A 12,217-nucleotide genomic window follows, 5' to 3' on the forward strand; every position below is an offset into this window, starting at 1 on the left:
ACAAAGACATGTGAGGCAAAGAAAAAGATGTCTTGACATTGTGCTACATATTTGCAGTATACTGTATGAAAGTTTAAAAAAAAAAAAAAAAAAAAAAAAAAAAAAAAAAAGTGTATTAATATGTTTGTGGGAGAACCACAGTTCCCTCCGAAAGTACTGGAACGGCAAGGCCAATTCTTTTGTTTTTCTATACACTAAAAACATTTGGGTTTGAGATCAAAAGATGAATATGAGATAATAGATCAGAATTTCAGCTTTCATTTCCTGAGATTGACATCTAGATGTGATAAACAACTGGCACCTTTTGTGCCAGACCACCCAATATTTAGATGATCATATGCACTGGAACAGATAGTCTTAAAGTAAATAACACTTAATATTTGCTTGCATATCCCTGGCTTGCAGTGACAGCATCAAGCCAGCGACCCACTAACATCACCAAACTGTTGTATTCTTCTTTTGTGATGCTTTTCCAGGCTTGTACCACAGCTTCTTTCAGTTGTTGCTGGTTTTGGGGGTTTCTCCCTTCAGTCTCCTCTTCAAGAGGTGAAATGCATGCTTAATTGGGTTAAGGTCTGGTGATTGACTTGGCCAGTCTAAAACCTTCCACTTTTTCCCAGTGATGAAGTCTTTTTTTGTGTTGGCAGTGTGTTTTGGGTCATTGTCTTACTGAATGATGACGTTCCTACCAATTAGATTGGATGCATTTCTGGATGCATCATGAGTTACATCATCAATAAAGATTAGATTAGTGAGCCCATTCCAGAAGAAGCTTTGCAAGCCCAAACCATGACACTACCTCCATTGTGCTTAACTGATAAGCTTGTATGATTCGGATCATGAGAATATACTTTCTTTCTCCACACTTTGGCCTTTCCTTTGGTAGAAGTTAATCTTGGTTCCAGAACTTTTATGTAGTTCTTTGTGAATTCATATCAGACCTTCTGATTCTTACTGCTGACGAGTGGTTTGCCTCCGAAGTCTTCTTCCAACGGTGGATTGTGATATTTTCATCTCTGCCCTGTGGAGGTTGTTGGTGATGCCACTGATTGTTTTGGGGTTTTTCTCACAATGTTACTCTCATAACCTTGGCCTTGGTTGTTGGTATACCAGTGGTGTCTTTCTTTTATAGGACATTCCAAATTGTTGTATTGGCTATGCACATTGCTTGTGCAATGGCTCTGATAGATTTTCTCTCTTTTCTCAGCTTCAAAATGGCTTGATTTTCTCCGGAAGACAGCTCTCTGGACTTCATGTTGGTTTATCCTTTTTAACATCAAATGCAGTATTCACAGGAAAAACCCAGGGCTCAAACCAAGAGCAGTTATTCAGTGTTATTAATTGTTTAAAACAATCAATCTAACAGGGCACACATGGGCAACAAGAAACACCTGTCAGTCACATGTTCCAATACCTTTGATCACTTGAACAAACGGGTGGGTTCAAACAAAAGGTGCCATGTGCTAAGTTGTTTAACACATCTAGATGTACATATCAGGAACTGAAAGCTGAAATTCTGATCTATCATCTCAAATTCATCTTTTGATCTCAAACTCAAATGTCTTCAGTGTATAGCAAAAACAACAGAATTAGGCTTGCCATTCCAATATTTTCGGAGGGGACAGTAATTAGCTGAATGGGAGGAAACAGAATCTGTACTAGACTGCACTCGACCACCACCATTTTGATAAATAGTGTGGGTGAGGAGGATCCTGCAGGCTGGGCAAAGGAGGACACATGCGACCATAGTTGTGTGTGTATGTGTGTGTGACTGCAGTCTGTCACTGCCAGACATATCAGATTTTACCCTCAGCTACAATGCCCTAGAAAAATCCTATTCCACATGACTTGCCCAGTATTTTGTCTATCCTAAAGACACACAACAGTAAAGGCCATGTTGGACTTCCAGCCCCTGTGGTGACTAAAGATGCGTTTGTATTTTTTTTTTTTTTTTTTTTTTAAGAAGTATTTTGTTGGCTTTTCATTTGTTCATTTATGGTGAGTACTATGATGGGTATATGGTGGAGAATCAAAGCAAGTCGAGATGTATTGAAGATTGTCTCACATATTGGGCCTCATTTAACTATCTTTTAGTAAAGTTGTGTGTAAATATTTTCGTAGGCCCCACCGAACCCCATAAAATACAAAGCTCACAAAGAACTGAAATGACAAAATGATGACTAAACAGCGAAAGAGTGCCTCCTAAATGTGCTGTTCACTAAATCTTCCATTAATGCAGCTCATCCATTGTAGGGCACCAGCTACCACAGATATACACCAACTCTAAGGGTGCCATTTCTTTTGTCTTAATTTAACAGCTAGTCATACATGTCTTAAGTTATGGGTTTGATTTGCATTGCTTTCTTTTAAGGCATTAATATCAAACAACTTTTTTTGCACTAAACTTGTGTGTGCAATTGAAATAAATAAGTGATTTAAACTTGACAGTGTAATCCATAATCTGTAATAAAACTGCAGTAACTCAGGCCAGTTACATGATTTGAATCCAATCAAAGTTCACCTTCATGAGTCTCCTTATACATAAATTTTCCCGAACTCAGGAGCTCTTGTAGGAAACAAAATTTTATCCTGAACTAACTTTTGGCTTGGCTTTTTATTAATACCACATTACTTGTGTACATTCATTCAGCTTGATAAATAAGGCCCATTGTGTGTGTGTGTGTGTGTGTGTGTGTGTGTGTGTGTGTGTGTGTGTGTGTGTGTGGCATGTGGTGTGTGTGTTTAGTTTGATGTCTCATCTCCTTATGGTAATGTCTTATTACTCGGCTCTTCCTGCAGCGCACAAGTCCATCGTGGGAGTCTAGTAAGAGGGGAGAAGTAGTGGTAATCCCACAGGTTTCCTAAAAAGTCGTCTCTCTGATGCACTTGCTGCGTAGTCACGTGGTGAGGTGGCTGTGTGTGGTGAAGACAGGAAAGGAGGTGCTGGGCTGGAAGGTGGAGGCAGAGGCAGAGGCAGGTCTAAGCCATTGACAGCAGCAGCAGCGGCAGCAGCAAAGCTAATCCTCTGGAGCACATGATGAAGGGTAGAGGAAGGCGGAGAAATGGCATTGGGGACAAGAATGGAGCAGAAAGCAGTCCAAAGACGACAGTGATAAATGAGCAACCAAAGCAGGTGTGTGGAGATGAACAAAGGATAAAAGAAATTGGTAAAAGGAGGAAGACAAAAATGGCAGAGGGAGTTTAATGAAAAGGGTCCAGTGAGAGAGGCAATGGGAAGAGAATAAAAGTGCTGGTTAGTACTTGATCACAACAGGATCAGGTGTCAATCAATCCTATCTATCTTCTTTCCCTTCAGTTCCCCATGCATCTTCTCATGCAGCATGCATAGCCATGCAGAATCTCCACTCTAACAAACAAAAGCATGCAGAGCACAGCAGAGAGGCTCAGAAGCACCAATCACAGATGAGCCGCTTACGGGACACACTAAAGTCTCTGTCCTAGATACTGCAACCCTGAAAAGTAAAGGCATAACAGTGCCGCCGCTAGGAGACTTCTAAATCTAAAACATGGATCATAATAGTTCTGTTAACTGCATTTTCTTAACTGACTGACGCAAAGGTTGACATCTGAACATGTAGAATTAGAAGCTAGTCTGACAGCTACGCTCTCATTGCTACCTGATTTATATACTGACCTCAGGATACAGACAGGACAGACCCGAGCAGACAAGTGGGGGCCTCGTCCTAATAACATAATGTGGCACGGGCAGTCGTGCTGGCACAGCGGGCCACGTCATGCAGTGTTGCTCTTCTGACTCACCCTGTCTAAAAGGTTTCACTCCTGTGTGCCAGACTGGATTTGGGTTTGGAGGGCAGCTGAGTTATTCCTGTACGTGTCACAAGGTGGAACATACAGTAGCTGCATTGGATTACGAAAAACGCCAATCCTGGCTCAGCAAAAACGTTTTGACAGGGCAAGTGCTTGCGGCAAGAGCTTGCGGTCAGTAACGGTTACACTACAGGCCAAAAGTTTGTAATCAACACTAAGCTTGTAAAATGACACTTGATCTTGAATTGGCTTGAAATCAACCAATAACTATCATGCTATTGCTGTATTAGTAGTTGGCCGATTGATTAAATATTTTTTAAACAAACAAAAAAAAAAGTTGTTACTTCCATAGTTTTAGCCTGTAGTGTACACAGCCTGTAACCGTATATACACAACTAAATTTGTATTACTTTCAGTATGATAAAGTCTTCTTGATCATGAAGATGTAATGGACATTATTAGAGGGAGTCTAGGAAATAGAGAGGAAAGAGGGCAGCCCCAGTGGGAGAACATTTCCCCCCCCAAAATAAATAAATAAATAAAATAAAAAAAACCCACAGCAGGCTTGATTTGACATGTAGATGAGCCAATCAGGTCTCACATAAGAAAGAAGGAGATATACTCCGAGACTGTCTCTGCATTTATTACTGCTGATATTTTGAGCTTCTTTGAAGGAACTATGTGATTTGTTACAAGGACTGAGAATAATATGTTTATTACAAGTATGAAGGTCTATAAAAGGCTAGACACTTGCCAACACAGAAGTGTTTTTAGAACTTCTACCTATTTTTGGCCTTTATTATATTCTTGTATTATATTCATGTACCGGAGGGGTGTCCAAACTTTTTTTTCAAAGGGGGTCTGATTAGATCTCATCAAAAAGGGCTGGGCTCGTGTGTGTGTGTGTGTGTGTGTGTGTGTGTGTGTGTGTGTGTGTGCATGTATGGGTGTGTCTGGATATACATGCATACGTGTATATTATATATATATATATATATATATATATATATATATATATATATATATATATATATATATATATATATTTATAAAAATACACACACACACACACACACACACTACATACACATATAACTTTAAAACCACCTGTCCGATATTGTGTAGGTTCCCCTTTTGCCATCAAAACAACTCTTACCCTTTGAGGCATGGACTCCACAACACCTCTGAAGGTGTGCTGTGGTATCTGGCACCAGGATGTTAGCAGCAGATCCTTTAAGTCCCGTAAGTTGCAAGGTGGAGCCTCCATGGATCGGACTTGTTTGTCTAGCACGCCCCACAGACGCTCGATCAGATTGAGATCTGTGAAATTTGGAGGCCAAGTCAACACCTTCAACTCTTTGTCATGCTCCTCAAACCATTCCTGAACAATTTTTGCAGTGTGGCAGGGTGCCTTATCCTGCTGAAAGAGGCCACTGCATTTAGGGAATATCGCTGCCATGAAGGAGTGTACTTGGTCTGCAACAATGTTAGGTAGGTGGTATGTGTCAAAATATGAATGCCAGGACCCAAGGTTTCCCAGCAGAACATTCTTTCCATAGTGCATCTTGGTGCCATTGCTTCCCCAGGTAAGCAGCACACATGCACCTCGCCATCCACATGATGTAAAAGAAAATGTGAGTGGACAGGGGTCAGCATCGATACTCTAACCTGTCTGCGGCTACGCAGCAAGCTAAGATGCACTGTGTGTTCTGACACCTTTCTATCATGGCCAGCATTGATTTGTGCTACAGTAGCTCTTCTGTGGGGTCGGACCAGACGGGCTCGCTCCCCATGAGCATCAATGACACGCCCATGACTCCGTCGCTGGTTCACCGGTTACCCTTCCTTGGACCACTTTTGGTAGGTACTAACCACCGCATCCCAGGAATACCCAACAAGACCTGTTCACTTGCCTAATATATCCCATACCTCGACAGACGCCATTGTCAGTGTTATTCACTTCACCTGTCATTGGTTTTATTGTTATGGCTGATTGAAGTATATCACCACTTAAAGTGGTGTTTTACAGTATGCACTGTGTCAGAGCATCTCCAAACAGCAGGTCTTGTGTGGGGTTCCCAGTATACAGTAGTTAGTACCTACTAAAAATGGTCCAAAGAAGGACAACCGGTGAACGGGCTCATTGATGAGCGTGGGGCACAAAGGCTAGCCCGTCTGGTCCAAACCCACAGAACAGCTACTGTAGCACAAATTGCTGAAAAAGTTAATACTGGATATGACAGAAATGTGTCAGAACACACAGTGCATCGCAGCTTGCTATGGATGGGGCTGCGTAGCCACAGACTGGTCAGAGTGCCCATGCTGAACCTTGTCCACCACAGAAAGTGCCTACAATGGACATGTGATTCTTTTTACATCATGTGGATGGTCAGGTGCATGTGCGCTGCTTACCTGGGGAAGAGATGGCACCAAGATGCACTTTGGGAAGAAGGCAAGCCGGCGGAGGCAATGTGACGCTCTGGGAAAACCTTGGGTCCTGGCATTCATGTGGATGTTACTTTGACACTTACCACCTACCTAAGCACTGTTGCAGAGCAAGTACACCCCTTCATGGCAATGGTATTCCCTAATGGAAGTGGCCTCTTCAGCAGGATAATACACCCTGCCTCACGGCAACAATTGTGCAGGAACGGTTTGAGGAACATGACAAAGAGTTCAAGGTGTTGACTTGGCCTCCAAATTTCACAGATCTCAATCCGATCAATCATCTGGGGGATGTGCTAGACAAACAAGTCCAATCCATGGAGGCCCCACCTTGCAGGATTTAAAGGATCTGCTGCTAACATCTTAAGAGGTCTTGTGGAGTCCATGCCTCAAAGGGTCTGAGCTGTTTTGGCAGCACAAGGTGGACCTACACAATATTAGACAGGTGGTTTTAACATTATGGCTAATCGGTGTATATGCTTTAAAATTATCTAATGATGTATTTAGTGTATGCATCAGTCATAAAAACGCACTGATACAAACTCTATAGATCAGTACAGTACAAGATATGTATACTATTACACCACTACTATTTTAGTTCTTTTAACTCCAGCATATTTTTTTTATTTAATAATTTTATTTAATAACAACATTCAATTAATAAACAGCAATGATTACACATTGCTGCTGAGGCAAAAACCAAGTCAGAAAGACGCTGAACCCATTGTGACGGACAGTACTGTTACAAGAAATACAACGACAGGAAGACAAAATAAACCACATGGCACTGTGTACGCATGCAACCACCATTTAATGTTGCCATCAGTTAAACTGTAGACAGCAATATTAACTGCAGCAAAATATAGAACACACAAAGGACAAGGTGTGATGCTATGAAGAAATAATATAACTAAAGAGAAATGGCAAGTGTATCTAGGGATATTGGGGGATATTATGGGATGCCTCTTACCAGGTTTGGGTGCCCCTTGGGCATTCTGTTCTCCATTCTCCAACACTGCACCTGTTTCTGCTTACACACACATACACACACAGGAGTGCATCACTACAGGACTCAACACTACAGAGCCCTCAAATGCCTCTAAATGAAACTACTCAATCCCAGTCATCCGATACACACCCTGCTCAACCACTGCAGCTTCAGACTGGACAATGACGTAGCTAAAGAATCATGTGTCTAGATATAGCTCTTGGATCAGTACAGAAATTGAGACTCATCCACTAGGCTATTTCACAGAGATCTACAAATATCTGTTATGAAGCATCACTGCTCTGCTCATTACTATTATTAACAGGAAACCTAATAAGGCAAACAGAGCTCATTTCTCGACACAAACGTATCAGAGCTTAACAGTGTACAGGGCTTAAAGCACCAGCAGAAATCAGCCATGTTTTGGAGGATACGATCATGTGAAGGAAAACAGGTGGGTGTGTCGCTAAAAACATGTTTAGCTGTCCACAGTGGAATGCATGGCAAATTGTAGATTAGATCTGTGTCTTAATGAAAAGAAAGACTACTAAATGAAGCTTTTGGGTATCTTTCCTTGTTTTTTTCATTCCCATTTTGCACTGTACTGATCTCAAAGCTCAGCTTGACCGCGTGGGTGGGCGTGACTCATAGCGCTAGTCTGACTGGCCATGACCTGCTGACACTTGCTTCTTATTTGCAAAGAATCTTGAACTTTTTTCTGCTTTCATCATCGGCTCTGCACCACTCGCATCCTGCTTTGTTTAGGATTTTCATTTGTCTCCATAGAGAATGAATGAAAAAAAAAAAATGCTACAATGTACCACAAGGGTTATGTTGAGCATTACTGAAGACTTTACAAAGAAATTTGCATCAGACGAAAATATATATAGATATATATCTGAACAATCATATGAACTAGCTCAGCTAGATGAATATGAGTATAAATAAGTACGCATTGCTGTTCAAAAGTCTTAGGCTTCCTATTTTTTATTTTAGTACAAACTTCTACATTATTGAGTCAGTACAAAATCCTTTTAGATTTCCACAAACTTTTGTCCATATAGTAAACCAGTAGTAAGCTTAAAAATGTAAGGCATACAAAAAAAAAAAAAAAAACAATAATTGCAGCCATTATGAAAAGGAAGAAAATATCCACTTTATATTCTCAATGTTAGTCTGCCAGAGAATCAATAAACTCTGCATTAAAATCACATGAACATTTTCATCACATGGAGTATCACACAGGATGCACACAGCTTTCAGATTGAAAGCGATATCACGGGGATTAGACGGCAAATCTGTTACAAGGCCATGAAGATATCTGTGAAACAATAAATTTGCACTTTTTTTTTAATAAAACCAACTTTGTTTTAAGGCCATTGTAAATGTGCACCTTGATGCTTTTGACATTCCATTATATTGAGAGACTGTTATGGCTTTTGAACGGTTAATTTCATTCCACTTTAAAAAATCTCACAAATATTTCAGGTATGTGTGGCTCTCTGGAAAGAGGTCATGTTTGAAGGCTCAAATATCACCTGCTATATGTTCTTCTGCTGAAAATGGACAATCTCTAAAGAGGTAGATACAAGTCTTTATTCAGTAATACTTAAACAACTTTATTAATTTTAGGCGTGTTATCTTTATTAGAGCTGGATTTGTTTCACCTTGGGAAGAACTATATTTCAAGCAATTACAGACAAGATCCATTATTTTAATAACTAAACCAGCTAAAATTGTGCTTTATTCACAGTAAAAAGAGGGAGTTTCCCCAAATACGTTCAAACATCCTGTTCACAAAGAGTCAAGGGCATCCATGCCAAGTCTGCACATAACCTCAATCCACAGGTCAAAGGGTCACATGGTAATGTGATGATCAATAAACTCTACTCACATCCAAATGCTAAAGTAAGAATTCCGGCTTGAGTTTCTTAAGAACATTATTAACATGCATCTGCTATGACAAAAATGATGTGAGATACGAAAAAGCATATTTAGGGCCATTTAGGTATTTCAACCAGATCTCATATCAAATCACTATGATCAAACAATGTGCACCTTAAAGGTATGTATATTTGAATATTTTGACTGAATATTTTCCTGAGTCCTAGTTGTGTCTGTAACTCACCCTTTTCATCGTCGTCTAGTAGTGGGATATAGTCTGTCTTGCCCACTGTCTCCCCGACCTTGTCCTCAAAGGTCTCCGCCTCCAGCGTGGCTATGAAGTCCCTCTCCACTATGTTCTCCTCAACAGGCTGGGACACGCTGTCAGTCAGAGCATCGCTCAGCGTCAGGTCTGCCATCCTTCTGCTGGAGAACACAGTGTGTGTTAGACATAGGGACAAAATACATACATCACCATTATGCTTCACTCATTCATGAAAGAGAAGAAATCCACATAAACATCTATCTATCTCCTGGTTTTCCTTCCTTAATTCAACATTCCTAGTGTTCTCTTTGGAGCAACATTTACAGCCTTTGATATTTGGTGCATCGTTCCAGTGCTCAAACAAACAAATGGCCTTTTCTCAAAACTGGAGCCACTAGAGGGCAGTATTGGCAGGTAAAACCAGAAGCATAATTTTTAAACATCATGCATTCCTTCATGTTATGTTGACCTGGATGGAAAACTGAAAACAAATATGAACAACTAGAGAAAGAAAATCATCAAATCATCATGTTTTCACAAGCATTCACTCTTTCTTAGATATCACTATTCCTTCTTTTTTTCCCCCATCCATTCTCCAGCATTCCTCAATCTAAAATTAGGCTAACATCTACCAGTGGAGGAGCATCAGAGGGAGGATTAAGGATGACAAGAGACGCCATGCAGGCTCACAGAAGTCTAATTTTATTAATCTCACACATTCTACCCAACTCTGAATCTCTCTCTCTCTCTCTCTCTCTCTCTCTCTCTCGCTCCTGAGCAGAAATCAGAAATATAGCCAACATTAAAACGAATTAAAACCAGGACTTGTTACAAATCACAGAACTGAAAGTCCTCTTAAAAGACTCACACAGTCTTTTCTGTAAGGCAGCAGGCAAATAAGATGATAATTGGCTTATTTCTCAAAACAGTGAGTCTAAACCTTACCCCACCATTACCACACTGCATCTAAACCCAAACTCCATTACCACAGAAAACACAAATACTTATAAGAAAGGCTAAAGCATGTTTAAATCAATCAACACAGATGAAGCTAAGCAGCCAGAAATCCTGCTTTTCCCTCAGAAACCACTATTACACACCTAAGCAAGTCAGCCTGCCCAAAAACTTGGCAGTAATTCACTCAAGTAATACAGTCTGGAGCGATGCAACAGCCAAAACACAAAGTATTAAGTAAATCTACAAGCAACTGCTAAAGTTATGGAAACAAGAAACTGTCAGGTATAGATGGGTAAGAGAGGAAAAACGACGGCTCTGTTTCGACTCATGACTCATGTTTGAGTCTACTTGTGTTCTCAGAAAGAAGAGTCACTGCAAATCAAGACATGCTTCGATCCTGATGAGAGTAGTCTCTTCCAGGATGACCTCACCCACATCCACAGTGCACGAGGGCTCACTGACTGGTCTGATGAAAATCATACGTTATGGCCTTCACAGACACCAGCAGCCTCATTTATCAACGGCGTGTATGCATAGTTTTATGCGTAGAGGGTGCATTCACACGTTTCTATGCATTGAATGGGATTTTTCACATTTTGCTTATGAGTGACGATGCACTATATTTCCACATCTTCTGTATACAAGAACAAGTGGCAGAAAAGTGCAATAGCAGGTAAACTGATTATGCAGAGCTTCTATATCACATACTGTATTATATCAGCATAACTGAGAGAGCAATTGCTGATTTCAGTGCACACAAGATGCAGCGGGATGACACAGATGGAACGGAAAATAAAACAATAAAAAGAGTGTTTAAAGATGGACTGGGATTAGGCCTTGTTTGAAAATTCAGGCTCATGCAGCTTTGTGGAGGGAACATGTTTTTTAGAATCACTGGAAACTCTATGCTGAGAGTGAGGGGTGGATCATCGGTCGATTCTGTTTGCCCAGTGCGGTTTTAGCTGATCTCTATTGCAGGGCTTTTACTTAGAGTACATTTCAAAGAGAAATTGGAGACTGGCATTTCCCAACCAACTACGAGTTGAATGATGACACGCCTTACCTTCATTCATATCAGTCACAATAAATCATACCATTCTCAATATTACATTTCCAAAACCAGCAGCGGAAAAGACAATAAAAATGATGAATTTTCACGCCATCGCAGAGTTTCTAAACATAATTGGGGAAATAGAATGCATACATGTACTCATAAATTATATTTAAATTTTTTTTTTTAAATTTAACTACTTTGTCTCATGGCACATATAAAAGTGCCAAATAAACTATTTGTTCATGATTTGTTCATGCAACAGAATATTTACTTGATTGCCGAAGAAGATCATCTTCTTAGACCTTTTGGCATGCTCCATGTCGTCTGAAACAAGCAGCACCGCCAGCAGAGAACAGTATTTTTTTTTTTTTTTTTTTGAAGTTGTTTACCATATATGGCAATTTCAGGGCGTTTCTTTATGCAAATGAGTGTGGCCATGCACGAGCACATACATTTAGAACGTGTGGGATTTATCTATGGCCGTTACATATAGCTGTGCGTATGCACATGATAAATACCAGTTTTCTTGTGCGCATGAGTGTCACACAAATTTGGTACTTGTTTTACGCACGCTTTGATAAATGAGACCACAGATCTCAACCACACTGAACACCTATGGGAGATTTAGAGAGCCATGTTAGACAGTGCTCTGTAGAATCTGTGCCAAGGTGCACTGAAACTGTTCTTGTGGCTCGTGTTTGCAAAGCACCTTACTAGCACACTTTATGTTGTTTTTTTCCTTTAATGAGTCACCCATCTGTAAGTTCACTAAATATTGTGACTGAATATAATGCAAGTAGATCTGCTATAGAGTTACACAAAATATTAAACATTG

At 40.3% G+C, this 12,217-nt stretch overlaps 1 protein-coding gene and 1 long non-coding RNA gene across 2 annotated transcripts in view; one reads left to right on the forward strand and one right to left on the reverse strand.

Annotated features, from left to right (window-relative positions):
- LOC113526501 (uncharacterized) overlaps positions 1 to 12,217 on the reverse strand; it is a 75,154-nt gene that overhangs the window by 47,831 nt on the left and 15,106 nt on the right. Inside the window, exons 2-4 of the mRNA XM_053241578.1 lie at positions 9,351 to 9,532; positions 7,205 to 7,264; positions 2,767 to 2,948 (exon numbers count right to left, since the gene is read on the reverse strand). Of these exons, the coding sequence (XP_053097553.1) occupies positions 2,767 to 2,948; positions 7,205 to 7,264; positions 9,351 to 9,532 (424 nt within the window). The remainder of the gene's footprint in view (positions 1 to 2,766; positions 2,949 to 7,204; positions 7,265 to 9,350; positions 9,533 to 12,217) is intronic.
- On the forward strand, positions 7,271 to 9,344 carry LOC113526504 (uncharacterized). The gene is made up of 3 exons (XR_003402780.3): positions 7,271 to 7,676; positions 8,711 to 8,803; positions 8,976 to 9,344. It is a non-coding gene; the product is annotated as an uncharacterized LOC113526504 (long non-coding RNA).

This window comes from Pangasianodon hypophthalmus, chromosome 1 (assembly GCF_027358585.1).
Source record: "Pangasianodon hypophthalmus isolate fPanHyp1 chromosome 1, fPanHyp1.pri, whole genome shotgun sequence".
NCBI classification, from domain to species: Eukaryota; Metazoa; Chordata; class Actinopteri; order Siluriformes; family Pangasiidae; genus Pangasianodon; species Pangasianodon hypophthalmus.